General features: G+C 40.2%; 2 protein-coding genes across 2 annotated transcripts in view; both read left to right on the plus strand.

The window, feature by feature from the left end:
* The window catches only part of LOC127660454 (AN1-type zinc finger protein 3-like), a 583207-nt gene that overhangs the window by 197091 nt on the left and 367079 nt on the right, over positions 1-19037 (plus strand). The window lies entirely within an intron of this gene.
* Positions 1-19037, plus strand: part of LOC127660453 (MAM domain-containing glycosylphosphatidylinositol anchor protein 1-like) — a 245028-nt gene that overhangs the window by 125429 nt on the left and 100562 nt on the right. The window contains exons 5-6 of the mRNA XM_052150695.1: positions 1150-1346; positions 3480-3612. Of these exons, the coding sequence (XP_052006655.1) occupies positions 1150-1346; positions 3480-3612 (330 nt within the window). The remainder of the gene's footprint in view (positions 1-1149; positions 1347-3479; positions 3613-19037) is intronic.

Below are 19037 nucleotides of genomic sequence, written 5' to 3' on the forward strand. Positions count from 1 at the left end.
TTCACCCCCCTCTTCTATCTGCAACACTATTCATTCACTACATGTATGAGCTGTGTTTTTTATATTGAGTGTTTGAGTGTAAAATATTTGTTACATATTCATACAGACATAGACTAATACCAGACATTGATCTGGATCAAAATTAGACTTCAACCAAAACCTTGATGTCAAAATCCAGACCAAGTTCTGAATCTGTGCATTGATCATCATTGTCCCATGTCTGCCAAAGATGTCGAGTGGTCCAAACATCATCTGCAGCCTGAAACTGAATTTAAATAGAAAGTTTGGATTGAATGCACTTGTTTGCAAAGAGAGCTATAGGATGCTCCCTTGCTCCCTATTTAGTGAATTACTTAACATCCAGTGTGCTGTTTGTTTGTATTGGTCTCAGAACAGTTTGAAATACACTATCTTAACTCCTTATAAAGCATCTAAAAGCAACATTTTCCAGTTTTTGGATGCATCCATTAATTCTCATTGTGATAATGCATTCCACATATGTGGTAATTGTGTTTAACAGTGCCGTTTCACGAATAATCACTGAAATTAAAAGAAATGCCATTTCGTATGAAGCTAGAGACTCTAATCTTTTGACTCAAACAAGTTTCAGCTTAATTTGGTTTCTTACCAGATGTAGTTTTGTTGCCATTTCAGCCAAACACAAACTCTGCTGTAATCGATGTCATGTTGTTTGGTCACATGACTCCACGCATTGAAAGTTTAAGCCTTTACTGACAGCACAGAGTCTCCTGAACTGAGATCAGTCAGTTTAAATTAAATTAAATGCGTTGCGTTGGGAATAGCGAAGTCAAAATACAATGTCCACACATGTGGATGCGGGTTTGAACAAGGTCAATGAAGTGAAGTTTGAAAAAGCTGAATTTATACCTTTTGTTCAGTGGCTAAATACCTGTGCAGACATATGGAATAATAATGAAGATAGTGTGCTAACCTCTGGTTAAGGTAATTATCACCTTAGTACAGTCAAAATAGATTGCAATCTCCATAACCCAAGAGCCAGATCCAAAGACCACAAGAAGGAAAGATTAGGGTTTAAAGACCATTTAGCTCTTTAAGAAGTCTCCATTAGAAAGATAGCATTTTCCCAATCTTAAGTTAATTCACTTTTTCTCTATGTGTGGGTTTCAGATCTGGATAAGCCCATGCTCACAGTGCACCAGACTGTGGGTGATGTACGAGGGAACTACTATCAGGAGAAAACTGTGTTTTTACGCTGTACGGTGAACTCCAATCCTCCCGCACGCTTTATCTGGAAACGGGGAAATAGACAGATCGAACAGAGCAAAGACAATGGAGTGGACATCTACGAGCCTCTGTATACACAGGTAAAATCACACACACATACAAAACTTGGGCTGGGAGCCGAAGGCAAAAATAATACATAATTTGATTCGGAAGTGTTGGGAATCGAGATTCGATTTCAAAGGTTGAGTCATCTTCTTGAAGCCGTTGCTAGACTGTGTGCTTAGAATGAGTAGAAAAAAGAAGAACTAAGAATGAAAATGTTTTAATCTCATTTCATTGCTCTGTGGGGTTATCAAAACATTTATCTGTTTGTTTGAGCATCCTGGCCAGCCTGACACAACATAATTGGCTCAACCATTGGCTCGAGTTTAGGGAGGGACTATCTGTTTGGTCGACCAATGCCAGATTGAGGGAGGTTCAAGTTTGAAACCAGTTCATTTGCAGTTCTGTTCAGTGATGCTAGTGGCACAGAAATTACACACTTTAGCTTCAATTATAGTTAATAATATGTTCCATAGAAGATCACCACAGGAGACCTGCTGGTCACAGAGAAATGTCCTCAATAAATCAGCAATCCATCAGTAATAAATTCATAATCTAAACACTTATTATTAAAGAGCTGTTTGAATAAGTTGGGACAGGTGGAGATTGATGGCTTTGCTATTAATAATGAGGATGATTCATAGTCATTAAGGTTTTATGCAAGAGTTAGAGAAATTTGAAATGTATATATACGTATATACACTCACCTAAAGGATTATTAGGAACACCATACTAATACTGTGTTTGACCCCCTTTCGCCTTCAGAACTGCCTTAATTCTACGTGGCATTGATTCAACAAGGTGCTGAAAGCATTATTTAGAAATGTTGGCCCATATTGATAGGATAGCATCTTGCAGTTGATGGAGATTTGTGGGATGCATATCCAGGGCACGAAGCTCCCGTTCCACCACATCCCAAAGATGCTCTATTGGGTTGAGATCTGGTGACTGTGGGGGCCATTTTAGTACAGTGAACTCATTGTCATGTTCAAGAAACCAATTTGAAATGATTCAAGCTTTGTGACATGGTGCATTATCCTGCTGGAAGTAGCCATCAGAGGATGGGTACATGGTGGCCATAAAAGGATGGACATGGTCAGAAACAATGCTCAGGTAGGCCGTGGCATTTAAACGATGCCCAATTGGCACTAAGGGGCCTAAAGTGTGCCAAGAAAACATCCCCCACACCATTACACCACCACCACCAGCCTGCACAGTGGTAACAAGGCATGATGGATCCATGTTCTCATTCTGTTTACGCCAAATTCTGACTCTACCATCTGAATGTCTCAACAGAAATTGAGACTCATCAGACAAGGCAACATTTTTCCAGTCTTCAACTGTCCAATTTTGGTGAGCTCTTGCAAATTGTAGCCTCTTTTTCCTATTTGTAGTGGAGATGAGTGGTACCCAGTGGGGTCTTCTGCTGTTGTAGCCCATCCGCCTCAAGGTTGTGCGTGTTGTGGCTTCACAAATGCTTTGCTGCATACCTCGGTTGTAACGAGTGGTTATTTCAGGCAAAGTTGCTCTTCTATCAGCTTGAATCAGTCGGCCCATTCTCCTCTGACCTCTAGCATCAACAAGGCATTTTCGCCCACAGGACTGCCGCATACTGGATGTTTTTCCTTTTCACACCATTCTTTGTAAACTCTAGAAATGGTTGTGCGTGAAAATCCCAGTAACTGAGCAGATTGTGAAATACTCAGACCAGCCCGTCTGGCACCAACAACCATGCCACGCTCAAAATTGCTTAAATCACCTTTCTTTCCCATTCTGACATTCAGTTTGGAGTTCAGGAGATTGTCTTGACCAGGACCACACCCCTAAATGCATTGAAGCAACTGCCATGTGATTGGTTGATTAGATAATTGCATTAATGAGAAATTGAACAGGTGTTCCTAATAATCCTTTAGGTGAGTGTATATCACTATTAGAGGTTTCTGCTGAACTCTTTTTTTTTTTTTAATACTGTGTAACATTTTTACTTACATTTTTAGGACCATATATATCACAAAAGTTCAAAACTGCACTATTTCTAGAGAACAACCCACATGTTTTATCTTTTAAATGTTTTCTGTAAGATATGTTCATCATGTAATATGTGTGTGTTTGTGTGTGTGTGTGTGTGTGTGTGTGTGTGTGTGTGTGTGTGTGTGTGTGTTTGTCTGCAGGGTGAGACAAAGGTGCTTAAACTGAAGAATCTTCGTCCTCAGGATTTTGATAATTACACCTGTCAGGTGTCCGTACGGAATGTGTGTGACATTCCAGACAGCTCCGTCACCTTTCGTCTCACCAACGCTACAAGTGAGTTCTGCTGCACTGTTAAACACACATTCTCCATCTTCAACCTTTTTAAAAAGCAGCTGTGGTGAGTTTTTAATGTTGTGACATCAGCAGAACCACGTTAAAGGAATATTTGACTCAGAAATTTAAATTCTCTCACGATTTACTCACCCTCATGTTGTTCCAAACCCATATGACCCGAATTAAGCTTGTTCACAGTGGCATGCGTTTTTACACAAAAACCTGCATTGCAAGATGGTTAAAATGAAATCCTAAAGGTATCCACTATACCTTGAAAAAAGGCTGACTGCCGAAACGTTGGTAAGAAAAATAAAAGAGTCTATATTTTGAGTTGTGCAGTTATATGGGTTGTGAACACTTTATCATGTTAACTTTAAACATGGGAGTTACTTTGTTTTAAAAAGTAGGGAGGGACCTTGGTGCTGTCACAGTGCTGGCTGTAATGTCATGAAATTGCAAATGGTTAGCTCATAAATATTAATACGGTTAAGTAGGTTATGCCAGTAATTTAAAATGAGCTTTTAATGTTTAATAAATAGTATGTGATGTATTGATCTTGAGATCTTCTTCATGTGGGCTTGAAATAGTTTATGACGATCCAGGAAAACTCATCAGCAATGGAAGGAATAGCCATGTTACCTTTTGTCTCTCTTTCACTTTTTTATGCTCTTTTTGCTCTGGTTTGTATGTTGACCTGTCAGTTTTAATTAATTCTTTAGTATTTCTTCTTCTTTGGTTCCTGCGTTCTCTAGTTCACTGTTCCTTACATCATATGTGTCTGTCAGCACAGCAAAAATGTTCTGCCCCAAATTTAAATACCCCCCCTACCCCTTACGTATCCTATCTGTTGTATAGGCTATTCAATGACTTTTTAGACATAATATACAGCAATTCATTTAAAAGCACAATTGGAAGAGGTCACATCATTTCCAAAAAAATAAGCCTAATGCTATTTTAATACAGCTGTAAACAAGGTGCTTGAAACTAACATACAAAACTACTGGTTTAGTTTCTGAAATAGCCCTAGTGACAACTTTCCCATGTGACAACTAGCCCCGGTCTAAACCTATATGTTTTAAAAAATGTTACATAGAGAAACAGCAACATCTAGAGATGATATTTTACACTCAAGCTTCATGAACGCCCTTTTCTTGTTAACATAGTCATTCTGCATCTTCAAAATGAGTTCTTTGTGTACTCCATAATCATTTGAATACACAACAAAATCAAAAATACGTCTGTCACTCGAAGGTGACTGAAAATATGTGCTCAAACCACAGAAAACTGACTACAATGCTCAGCGAAGCCCTTCATGAATTAGTCATATAAGAAAACATGTTTGTTCGTGTTCAAATTAGCAACATTAAGAATTAATGGACAAGAAATGAGTTCAAAGCTTGTCGAGAAAATCTAAAAGTAGCCGAAAGTTCCCTCTTGTCTGTCTCTGTATCTTTATTTCCCCTGACTCTCTTTCTCTCTCAGTGATGAATTTGAGAAACTGTTGATTCTCCTCTCTTTCTGCTCTCACCACTAGAAAGGCAGATGTGAAATAGTCAATAGAGATGAGTGAGTCTGGAGTGACAATATCAGAAGTAACACACGCACACTGAATTGCGCCCCGTCAGTGTCTTGCCCTGTGGTGAAACAACACACTGCTGCAAATTGGAATTTGTTTTCAGTAGCAGGAGCGCGGCTTGCATATGCATGTAGCTCGCCATCGAAAGAACAAAACACTGATTTGTTTTTCTGTTGATTTCATTTTCTTCCCTCCAATCAGAGGAGCAGGAAAAGGGTATAAGATGAAATTGGAGACAGTTGAAGGAACATGCATTAGATTAGTGCTACTGGGCTGAAGTTTGAGAAGTTTGTCTGTTTGTAGAGTGGATTGAAGGAGATTGTGTCTGTGCTGAGGCTTTGATGCTGTGTTTTGAATTACAAGTCGATAGTGACACGTAACTCCTAACTGAACTGGTCACACATGCTTTTGTGAAGGTCAATCTTGACTTGGAATGAATGGCCTCCTTTAAAGGAGTTGTTCCATACAAAGTCAACAGATCCAAAACATTCAAGCTCCAAAAGGCACATAAAGGCACCACATCTTCGGAAGCTATATGATTGCTTTGGGGAAGAAACAGACCAAAAGTGAAATCTTGACATTCGGCCCAATGACATCACTTCTTTCTTTAAGTCAGCCAGATTAAACAAAAACAAAAGTGCTAAGTACTTTCATTACTATGCCAGTATTTCAAGATTTCGAGGAGAGATATTTGGTTATTATTCAGGGAAAGGAGTAAACCTGGCAGAATATTTTCCTCTGAAACATTTTTCTCTTTCTCAGTTTCCACTTTTTCCTCTTGGTTGAATTCCTCTACACAAACATATGATGAGCTGTCCTTATAGATACTTGGAGTGTTCGAAAAAGAACAGACATTAAAAAAACAAAACAAGCATAGGCACTGTTCCAAACACCTCGTGAGCTGCCTACCTTGACAGCATTTGAAGGCATCATAGTGTCAAGATCGCTAGCAATGAAAAGAGGACCCAAATGCATGATTGTGCATAATGAGCTTTATTAATAAAAATAACAAAACCAACCAAAAACTACCCCGAAGAGGAAAAAACACAGTCCAGGGCAACAGACATGTTGATGGGCTGGGCTGGAGCAAGAGAACCGACAGACATAACAGAGACGTAAAACACAGTAAACATTCCACATAGTAAAGACAACAAACTGGCACCAGACAGAGCACAAAGGGAGATTAAATAAGGGAGCGAACATGGAGGGTAACAAGGGCAGCAGGTGGAACTATTAACAAGATAACTGTACAAACAAGAGGTGGGGTTATCACTCAAGACAGGGGAGTGCGTGGCAATGAGAAACCAAATCAAAGCCAAACACTCACACAAACAACAGACTCAAAAAATAGACATGAGTGCATTCTGCCAGGATGTCACAAGAGCAATATGTCCTCATGCTAATACTCACACGAACAACCAACACAAACAAAAGACATGAGTACAAGCTGCAAGGATGACATAAGAGCAACATGCACTCATGCTAAAAACAACAACAACACATGAGAACATATGATAAGACCAAAAAGGCAAGCCATGTATTCTCACACAAGACACAGACCAGACAAGACATGAGTGGACACCACAAGACAAAACACAAGTACCTGGACTAAGCCACTAATGTGGCTTTTCCACTGCACGGTACAACTTGACTCAACTCGACTCACTTTTTGGGGGTTTTCCACTGTGGATAGTACTTGTTACTTGATACTTTTTTTAGTACCACCTCGGTTGAGATTCCAAGCAAGCCGATACTAAATGTGACGTCAATATCCTGCAGATCACTGATTGGTCAGGGAGAATCGTCACTACCAGCGTCACTGGATTTCTGACACGCAACATTAACCCGCTAGTTTTAAAGTTAGCAACAGCGATAACAGTATCGTTTGTTCACGCGACTTTCGAATTGTGAAAAAAGAAACGGCTGTGCGCAAAACCACGCCGTGGTCAATAAACGAGGTGCAGACGATCCACTCGTTAGCGATGCGCGAAACGAAAAAGTATCTCAGGAAGTGTATCAGCGGTTGGCCACACACAACTAGGTTGGTAGACCTACCAACAGTGTAGGGAAAAGTAAAACAATCTTAAATGTGACTACAGAACCATCAAGGAAAAGTGGAAGTGGTTCGACCAAATGGACACTCTCTAAACTGGCGAGCAATGGGAGGGAGAGTGCCCTGAACTGGCGTTGATCCACGATGGAGGATGGTATGTTATGTTAACTCTATACTCTGCTTGAAAGCTTCACTTTATTTAGTTGACCAGCAACTAGAAGCTAGCTTCTAAAACAACCAGGCCAATTTAACTGTTACACTCCTGTAAAATCACCATGCAACAACTGCTTTATGCAGCACAATGAGCTAGTAGCTAACAGCCAGCGGTTGTGTTATTATTTTGGTCAGTTTGTGTCGTGTTTAAGATGATAATTTGATGTACCTGAACAAACTGAATGTACTAGTGAACTCGTTCGTGAATGAAGATCTGCTGACTGGCTGAATAAGAGGAGGAGCTTTATGTCGTTCGTTCAGTTCAGCAATCTCATTCAACAAGTAAAGGGGCCAAATGAATTATGAATAAAAGTGAGTGAAGGCCACACATTTAAATGACATAAGGATGTTTTTGAAACTCATAATTCTTTTTTAGGCTTGTATTGTTGACATTTTTTTCTATAGCTTGATAAAAAGTTGTGCTCAGCGTTTCACATGTATGCTTTGTTGTAATTTATGGGGAAACGCTTATGTTGCTTAAACACTCTGTTGTGCTGAAGTCTCTTAGTATGTTTGGTGACGCAAATTTTAATAACAAATAATAAGACTTTTTCTGGCCGTGAATGATTGGTTCAATGTAAAAACTCATACATTTTTTTTTTTTTTTTTTTTGATTTTAAAGGTAATTTGGCACAATCTACTGACGCAAAGTCCTAATTTGCCGAAATGGTCAATGAACGAATCTGAATTAATATTTTTGGTGAACGGATTCAAAAGACTCTATTTAGTTTTTGATTTGAAGTTATTTATCTACAGCAGAAGCGTAGATTCCAGGGGGGTGCCAAATCTATGCCCTTGATCTACAAGAAGGATTATGATGTAAATATTTGTTTTAATAATCTGCATCTAGTCAAAAAGGATGTTGCTGTGTTGTGTTGTGTTGTGTATATTTGCTAGGGATTGTTAGTGGGTTTGAAAGATTATTTTCTCTGTTATCTTTGTGTCATGGACGCTTAAGATTAGATTTCCCCCAAATGGGTCAGACAATACACACACAGAACAGGTGGCGTCAGGTAGATTGATTTTTATATCATAATCCTAATGCTGTAATATTGTACTTTTGACCTAATAAAGATGCTTCATCAAATCCTCCTCTCTCACTGAAGTTAGTCTCAGAATTCTCTTTCATGACACACAAACTTGGTTCCAAAATTTTCTCCTGCTATAGAATTGCAAGCTACAGTGTTAAGTAAGTGTACCGTAAGTGAAAAGTCTCACTAGTTTTAGCCGTACTTAGTTTTATCAGCAAGATTTAGGCTACATCCACATTAATACGTTTTCGTTTAAAAACGCATACTTTTCACCTCTTTTTGGCCTCCTGTCCACACTGAGACTGCGTTCCATATTGTAGCACCATTGTTGTGCCTGCTATCCACTTTGATAGCGTTGTTTTTGTATAACCTTCACATTGCATTCCTTCAAAGGTTTACTCAGAATTGCTTTCCGGTGGCAGAACACGAGGACAATTGCATTTTGTCTGTACAAAATATTAAGCAATTTAAGCATTTTCAGACTTTCCAGATTGGATGAGCAACTTCTGGATAACAATTGAAAATGGCAGTGTGGATGGAGAAAACTAAAACGCTGTTTTCAAATGTATCTGTCACGAACACAGAGAGCGCCTCCCCCTTCAGTCATCGGAGATCAGATTCACCGGAGTATTGACCGCTAAGACTACATTTCCCATAAGCCCGCATACCTAGGTCTGATTACTCCACAGCTGCTCCCTGTTTCCCACGCTCTATATAAACCACCCAGCTCAATCACTCCTTGCGAAGTCTTCTTTTGCTCCGGCTACAATTCCAAGCGTTTACCCTGTTTACCAGTCTGTCTATCGTGTATCGACCCAGCTTTGTTCCTGTACCTTGTCTGTTTGCCGCCTGCCCCGTATTTCCATTGCCTGTTATTAGTTTATTGATTGTTTGCTGCCTGCCCCGATCTTCTGCCTGCTCTCACGCTGATTCTGTCTGCCTCCTACATATCTGTTTACCTGTGCTTGACCATTGCCTGTACGACTACTGATTGTTTATTAAACACTGCTTATGGATCCCAACCTGCCTGAGTCTCTGTTACAGTATCAGTATTATTGTGAACGTAGCCTCATACAATGCTTATTTTAAGTTCTGATTTGACACAGTTTGAAAACAACCATGTTTGAAACAAATCCTCATTGTTTTTTGACTGTTTTTCCATTAAGTCCAAAATACATCCACTCAGTTAATTACAGTTTGTGCATGCACACTCATCTCTGATTGGCAGCTTTGTAAATTTGTTTTTACAGTGCGTGTTACTCATAAGTGGTTTTGTAATCTCCCTAGGCACTCTCTTTATCATATTAGAGGTTAGGGGATGGTTTGAATGCAAATTGTTTGTTTGTAGCTCAAATTGTAGGGGTTAATGTCTCACGTCAGATATATGTTAATTAATGAGTTGTGGATTAATGTGCATCACTTAACATGTGCTAGTGCTGTAGGGGTCATTGTCTCACTGTTAGGATGTGCCTAATAGAGGGTTGGTTAAGCGTTAGTTAGCTTTGTTAATGTATCTCTGTCTTTTTGAGCAATTAGCTGGTCGAGCTTAATTGCACAAGCCTGGTCCCCACGGCAATACAGATGGCGAATGTCCAATCTCTCCATCCTGGTTGCTTTGGCGACTCACTCTCTCTAGGTCTCTCTATTAGCTTCTCTTGTTTGTGACACATATATTCCATCCCTCAGTCCATTTGTGTATATGTAAGAGAGAAAGAGAGAAATAGATACATGGACTGTGTTCTGAATAGCATACTTACATACTACTCATGCTATCTCTACAGTATACTATATTATGTATTCTGTGCAACTTGACCTTGCATTTCCAGTGTGGAGAATGAATCAGAAGTTATAGAGTGCAACAGTCTTGTTCCGCAAATAAAAATACAATTTATCTTCTTCATAGGGGAGTACATTTTTAACTATAAATAAAAAGTAGATGTAGGCAGATGTAGAAAATGGTAGTCCGCCTTACAGTTATAAGAGCCAATCAAATTTTTATACAGACATCGCCTGTCAATCAACTCGAGATCCATGTGCATTATCTGGACCTGATGTAAAATATAGTTCCCCGTCTGTCGCTCACATCGACGTTGTGTCGAAGAAGCAACACTAGGGGTCTCTCTTGAGTGCCGAATATGCCTCTGATCTATGAAAAAAAGGCCAATGGGAATTAGGCAGACAGTATTTGAAAGTTTTTACCCAAGCGCCAGCCTGCCTATCCTGCCTAAGAATGGTAAAAAAACATTCTTACCTGCGATTTTTATGGGGAATGTAAGCTCACTCAGAAACAAGATGGAGGAGTTAGCAGCACAAATCAGGACACAGAGGGAGTACCGGGAGTTTAGCTTTATGTGTTTTACTGTGTTTCATTGTTGAACGAACTGACTTCTGATTCACTTGTTACACTGGATGGCTTCCAACCGGTGAGGGCGGACAGGAGTTCTAAGGAGACGGGTAAGAGAAAAGAAGGAGGACTGATGTTGTATGTTAAAATGTGTTAATAAGTTTATAATAGAAATTGTGCACTAAGAATTGAACTGTTACCGGTCGGTATGAGGCCATATTATCTGCTGAGAGAATTTTCATATGCTATCACGATATCGGTGTATATTCTGTCCTCGGCGAATGCCCCTTGTGATCTCATACATTTGGCAACAGCTAGGATGCAGACATTATATCCACAGTCATGCCTCTCTGTCACCCACTCTCCATACATTTACCCAGTATTTTGACTGGACTACTAGAGACAATAAAACACTGGACCTGTTGTATGTCAACGTTAAAGAGGCATACAGATCATATCCTTTCCCCCCTCTTGGCCAATCGGTTGTGCAAAAGCAGCCACCAACCATAAAGATAATAAAGAAATGGTCTGGAGCAGCCAGTTAAGCACTGAGGAACTGTTTTGAGTCAGCAAACTGGGAAGTACTGTGTGAGTCACATGATGAGGATATTGACAGTCTAACTCACTGTATTACAGATTATATCAATTTTTGTGTTCATAATACATACCATCCAACAAGGTTAGATGTTTCTCTAATAACAAACACTGGGTTACCCCTGAGCTGAAGTTATTATTAAATGAAAAAAGAGGGTTTTTATGATAGGGGATAAAGATGAGCAGAGGAGAGCTAACAGAAGATGTAACAAGGAAAATAATGGAAGGAAAAGATTTCTACAGAAGGAGGATGGAACAAAGACTGCAGCAAAATAATGTGAAGGAGGTCTGGAGAGACCTGAATAAAATATCTGGACAGTCTTAAAAAGGTGGAGGGTATGCTGCCTTGGGTGACCAGAAGTGGGTAGACAAATTAAATCTTTTCTTTAACAGATTTGATGGTGGACCTTCTCCTAACAACCCCCTCTCTCATCAAGGTTGGAGTTTTCTCTCCTTTTCTAAGCCTTCATCCAATACCCCGACCAACCTCCACTCTCCCTCGATCTCACCCCCACACCCTTACCTCTCACTATCAACTGATCTGGTGAGATGGGGGTTAAAAAGGATTAAGACAAGGAAAGCTGTAGGTCCTTATAGCATCAGCCCTAGAGTTCTCAGGGACTGTGCGGACCTGATCTGTGAGGTGGGTCCAGTACATTAACATTTTTTTTAAATCTTCCTGTTTGGTGACTGTACCTAAGATTGATAAGCCTACAAAGTTCAGTAATTATAGGCCAATTGCTCTGACGTCACAGTTGATGAAGACTCTAGACGGAGGTGGCATAGTGGGCTAAAGCACTGAACTGGTAATCAGAAGGTTGCTGGTTCGATGCCCACAGCCACCACCATTGTGTCCTTGAGCTAGGCACTTAACTCCAGTTTGCTCCGGGGGGATTGTCCCTGTAATGAGGGCACTGTAACTCGCTTTGGATAAATGCGTCTGCCAAATGCATAAATGTAAATTGTACTTAACCACTTACAACCTCTAGCGCACTCTGCTATAGACCCTCTGCAATTTGCTTATCAACCAAATATTGGGGTAGAGTATGCAGTTATCTTACTTCTGTAGAGATCTTTAGCCCATCTAGAGGAGGCTGGGAGCACTGTGAGACTAATGCTTTTTTTATTTTCCCAGTGCATTCAATACCATTCCGCCGTCATTTCTTAGAATTAAGATAGAGAAAGCAGGAGTTAATTTTAGCTTGGTAAACTGGATGGCTGACTACTTCAGAAATATACCTCAGTATGTGAGCATGCAGGACCACAAGGAACTGAATTAGCCCCTTTTTTTTACTCTCTATACATCCGACTTTCAGTGCAACTTTGGCAGCTGTCATCTTCAGAAAGATGAAAAGGTGATTGAACAACTCCGTAGTTTGTGGATGTATTTCTGAACATAATGAGGGTGAATATAGGGAGTTGATTTAAGAACTTTGTAGACTGGTGCCAGCTGAACTTCCTCCAGCTTAATACAAGTAAGACAAAGGAAATTGTAGTGGATTATCAAAGGAAGACAAATCAAATAATACCAGTAAACATCCAGGGTATGGACTTTGAGACTGTCTGAGATACTGGGGGGTATCTTGGAAAGAGAAAAAACTAAGTTAACAAAGGCCAATTCTGTTGTTGGATGCTCACTGCCTCTTATAGATCAAATAGGAGCTGAGAGGATGGCTAGATGGAAACTATCTTGTAGTTTAGACAATAACTCCCATCCCCTCCACGAGACAGTGCAAAGTTAATTCATCCACGCTGCTCAAAAGAACATTACAGAAAGTATTTTTTGCCATCTGCCATAAAATCATACAATCAATATTATACATGATTGATTTGTTACTGGTGTAATATTATTATGATGTAGTGCTTGGGTTGATGCTTTGTTCTTGTTGTTTTTTATTTATTTATTATTAATACATTTTAAATTATATATTTTTAAAGATATGGGTTGTGTTGCTGCAGTAACATGTGATTTTTTCCCTAGGGGGATCGATCGATCAATCAATTTATTTCACGAAAATGACCATCTGGCTGCTCATTATCCAGCTTATTATATATTACTTGCCAAAAAATACGAAAATGGACATGAAATATTGATTTGCATTGACGTTACGTAAAAATGTGAGAAGAAATGAATCGCTAAACAACTGAATTCTACCTCTGGTTTTGCAGAAATATCAGACTGCTAGATGGCGCCATTGACCAATCAGAATCAAGTATTCCAGAAACCTGTGTAATAAATATCATAAGCTACTTAGAGTTGTTATGACAGCCAACAACTGCTCAAGTTGAGCCTGAACACATTTTTACTCTAACTATATCTTAAAATGGTTGTTGTTCTCCATCTGGAATGCTGGTATCGGTTTTAACATTGCTTCTTATGGGACCGGAACCAGAAAACAGTCCTGCGGCAATCAGAATCATCATGGCAGTGGCTAGTGGTTTGTCAGGAAACCTGTGGATATGTAAGGCAGAAATAGTAAGAGTTGTTTGCCATTCCGGAATTAGTCATAGCCATGCTCTTGACATGTTGGAGCCGAGATGGGTGATGTGGGTTTGAATCTAATCTGCAACATGACTCTGATCCCATTTTCATGCTCTTCTCAATTTCTGCCTTTTTCATCTTTGCTGTATCTCTCTAAAAAAAGAAGTAACCCCCCCCAAAATTACACTATAGCATGTGGATCTGACCATGTGAGAAAGAATGACCATGACCTTCCCCTTAGAAATAGACCTGATCTTTGTGCATAAGGCACAACTTTGACTGGATCACAGAAAAGCAGAATTCAAAGTGTGCCATATGCAGAGCAAATAGAGGGTTAAGGGAGATGTGTCTGCTATTGATCAGTCTGTGTCTCACTGTAACAGCACACACAGCTGCCATCCATTAACATCAATACACAGCACTAATACATCATCAGGTGTAATGAGGATGAATGAGATGTGCATGTATTTTTGTTTCTTCTTGGGACAGGACATTTACTTATTTGCTAGTTAAAGGAGTGTTAAAGGAGTAGTTTAGCCAAAAATGTTTACTGTACTCACCCACATTAGGTTGAGAAATTATGACAGAATTTTCTTTTTTGGGTGAACTGTTCCTTTAACAAGCAAATATGCATGTTTACACAATCAAAATCAACCTCTTTTCTGACTTTTTTCTGAAACAAAAAACTAGCAGATAAACAAATAATAATAATAATAATAATAATAATAATAATAATAAAAACAATTGATTGGTAGGTTCGGTTTTCATGCAGATCCAATTTATTTAACAGCACTTATTGAGACAGGCATCATTAAATCAGACAGGATAAATTGCTTTAATGATGTTATTGTCATGTCTAACATTGCTGAGTACTAATTACATTTCATCTGTTGCCACGGCAGCATTGCTGCGATAGCCTCGTTAATCTACTGTGCCGTGGCATTGTGACGTTGTTTTTTTTCTGTGATGAAGCCATCAGCGGATGACGGATGTGATTGTCAGATGTGACACTGAAGTGCATGAACAATTTTGAAAGTGACATATTTCAGAAGAGAATGAGAAAGGCTTTACCATAAGAGATGTTTTGGCAATGCTTGTTGCGGTCTAAATCCATTAAGAGACTCTTACTGGTATAAACTCAACGACCATATGTTACACTATATGGCCAAACATATGTGGACACCCGAACACCACACCCATATGTGCTTGTTGAACATTTCATTTCAAAAGTATGGGTATTTATTGGCAGTTTGTGTTCTATTTGCAGCTATAGAGCGCAACAGTCTGTTCCGGAAGTAAAAACCCCATTCCTTTTTTCCATAGGGCAATTGATCATTATTTACAACTTATAAACCTTTAAAGACAGACTTAACGTGAGATTCAGAGATTGTTACTCGATGGTATATGCTTCTGTTGAAACCATTAGTCTATATTCAACTTTAGTCTATTTGATTCAACTCAGAGCTGGGTGATTTGGTTCATGGCTTAGTACTCTTTCATGAAGGATTTTATGAAAATCCAATGGAAAACAAAATATGGGATAAAAACTTCCAGAATCAAGACGGATGAAAAAGTAGGTGGGTGCTCTATTGTGCTCTCTCTATATAATATATTTCAGATTTACCCGCCCTTAAACGGCACATAAAACCTAAATGAACCGTGGTTGGTCCTTTTCATGTCAATCAACCACTCTCTTCCTGTCTAATTGGGCAGTTTTTGGCCAGAAAACGCTACAATATGGAACAGACTTTGCTTGATCACTGGATTTCCCACTGCATTCACTTTCCCTCATGCCATCCCAGATGACTATGACTTTCTAAATCAGAACACAATCAGAGATTTTTAGTAGAATATCTCAGCTCTGTAGGTCCATACAATGCAAGTGATCAGCGATTTAAAGCTCCATAAAACACAGACAAGTGTAGTAAAAGAAATCCATATTACTGGATGGACCTACAGAGCTGAGATAGTCTTCTGAAATCTTTGTTTGTGTTCAGCAGAAGAAAGAAAGCCATACACATCTGGGATGGGATGAGTGTGAGAAAATGATGAGAGAATTTTTTTATCTGGGTGAACTTTAACATGCATTCTTGCACTTTCAAACCTCTATACTTAGGGGCGATAGAATTACCTTCAAAAGAAGCCATTAAACTAGTTGTTTTATTATTCAGGTTAGTGCCTCAGGTTAGGTTTATGAATATATATAACCCTTAACTTACTTGCTCAGCCATATTCTCCTCAAACCCTAGGTCCACTGTGATGGTAGTTGACTTGAAAAAAACATTAAAGAAAGAGTAAACTCACCGGAGACAGTTCAGCGTAACGTCTGTTACAGTGTCCCTTGTTGAGAATGCAACGCATATTTGTGTTGTGTTATGAATTGTGGGATTGCAACTACACATTCTGGAATGCAACTACACATGAAAGTGAGTTTACGTTGTTAGAAGTGTTTGCGTTCATATATCTGCATAGAGTATGTCTCTGTATTAAGCCTGATCATATCATTCACATGCATGTTCATCTCATGTCCTATGTTTTTCTCTCTTAGTTTCTTAGCTTACATCCCTCATGATCAGCTGCAATGTCCTCTTGCTATATACAGTATATTTCTCTCTGATGTCTTTTTATAGCACAAAAATGCAGTGGTTTGTGCAGTGGTCAGTCCCAGTATCCTATACCAACAGCGAACCGATCCTGTATCATCCCCTTCATATCGCTCCAGAAAATTTAAGCTATAAATTCTCTCCTTCTCAGACTCTCACTTTCTCTCTCTCTTAACAAATAAGATCCTTGTATGTGCCAAGAGGCTGAGAGCTGATAGCTTGTAGAGTTGTTTGCAGTACAGAAGTCCAAATCTCCTCTAGTCTGGTGCATGTGGCAATAAGGCCATCCAGATGACTTTATCTACTACCTCTCTGTTAAGAAATTACATTGCAGCACATGTAAATCACAAGAGATTAAAGATTTCAGGCCGGCCTTAGATCAGATGCACTTCAGTGAGGGGGGTTTAACAGAACATGTACAAGACTGTGTGTGTTCAGAATCAGAATCAGAATTAGCTTTATTGCCAAGTTTGCTTACACATACAAGGAATTTTTCTTGGTGACAGAAAATTCCAGTGCACAAACAATACAGCAACAAGACAAGATAATAATAACAATATTGAATAAAAATAAAAAGTGAATAGAAAATATAAGTTTATATAGAAATAAACAATAAGACAATATATGGAAACTCAGCAAAGAAACGTCTTGGTTACTCATGTAACTTCTCTTCCCTGATGGAGGGAATGAGAAGTTGTGTCGATGTAGTGACACTAGGGGTTCAATACTGAGAGCCCCAATCACCTTTGCGTAAAATAGAAAAGGCCAATGAGAATTGGTGAGTGGAATTTGCATGCCACACTTCGCTCCTTGACATATGGTTATTAAAGGAGATGGCATGCACCACTCATTCAGATTTATGCTGAGGAGCTGATAGAGTCACGGCCATGTCAGCGGCTGGTTCAGCGCTGCGGCAGGAGGTACACAACATCTCGTTCCCTCCATCAGGGAACAGAGATTACATCAGTTACCAAGACGTTCCCTGTCTGTCACTCACTTGAAATTGTGTCAGTGTAGTGACACTAGGGATTCCTATAGGAAATGCCACAGGCACCGAAACATGTCATGAGGAATGGAAGAGTGGACACAGGTAAGCTGCTGCGTGGCTCGCAGCGAGTGCTCAACCATGTTGTTACCTTCCTGTAAGTTAGGTAAGGTGTCTCCCTAGTCCCTTTAAGCAGGGGGAGGAGTCACTTACCCAAGTAGGCTACTGGCAGTGCCTTTCCTGATTTGCTGTTAAGCAATTTTCCGCCGAGCACTTTCTAGAATAGTGCTGGGAAGTGCTCTTCCCGCTCCAGGAAGGACAGCACTATGGAGACCACATCCTACTGGAGGGAGGTTAACATGTGGAGAATACCTCACATGGACTTACTAATGGGGAAGTTCACATATGGAATGATACCACTGGAGGACCCTATCTACAGAGAGGGTACGCAGCCACAGTGGCCGAGGCAGAGAAAGCTCTGGTGAGCGGAAACAAAGGGTTCACCTAAAGGGAAACCAAACAGTGGAAACTCATCATACAGGATTACCAAGGGGGAATCAACATGCATGGAGCACTGAGCCAGAGCACATTGGCTCATCTGAAAAGTGGCATACCACGAGTACTGGGCCTGGTGTTGTTACTCCTCCACAGATTTCGTCACAGAACAGTGCTTAAGAATTAAAGAGGTGTCCGGGGTTCCCCAGTCATGGGGAACTGTTGTTGACAAAAAGGTGCACATTATCACCTTTGAAAAAAGGGGAAAGGTGCAAAGCAAGCGGCACACCCAAACGGCCTCCCGGTCTATCTGCTGTTACCACGTAACACTCGGGTCGAAACTGGGTCTATTCGTAGGTTATAAAACCTTGAAAAGGTATTGGGTGTAGCCTAACCTGCAGCTCTGCATATGTCTACTATGGGAACTTTGGGCACGTAACAGTGAGAGTGTGCTGGCCCGAACTATAACAAAGCATGCTTCCAGGTCCCCCACCCCCAACATCCGAATGTCACACCTGCTGGACAGGTACAGAATGGCAACAACAACTGCCCGAGTTACACCAGGAACTCACAATCCCTCCATCACTGCTCAGACTGTCTGCAATAGGCTGAGAGAGGCTGGACTGAGGGCTTGTAGGCCTGTTGTAAGGCAGGTCCTTACCAGACATCACCGGCAACAACGTCGCCTATGGGTACGAACCCACCTTCACTGGACCAGACAGGACTGGCAAAAAGTGTTCTTCACTGACGAGCCACAGTTTTAACAAAAATGTTTTGTCTTTGGTGTGATGGTCGGACTCATGTTTATCATCGAGGCCTGTACTCTGGAGCAGGATCGATTTGGAGGTGGAGGGTCCGTCATGGTCTGGGGCAGTGTGTCACAGCAACATCGGACTTGAGTTTGTCATTGCAGGCAATCTCAACGCTGAGCGTTACAGGGAAGACATCTTCCTCCCTCATGTGGTACTCTTCCTGCAGGCTCATCCTGAGATGACCCTCCAGCATGACAATGCCACCAGCCATACTGCTCATTCTGTGCATGATTTCCT

The sequence above is a fragment of the Xyrauchen texanus genome, chromosome 20 (assembly GCF_025860055.1).
Source record: "Xyrauchen texanus isolate HMW12.3.18 chromosome 20, RBS_HiC_50CHRs, whole genome shotgun sequence".
In the NCBI taxonomy this organism is placed as follows: domain Eukaryota; kingdom Metazoa; phylum Chordata; class Actinopteri; order Cypriniformes; family Catostomidae; genus Xyrauchen; species Xyrauchen texanus.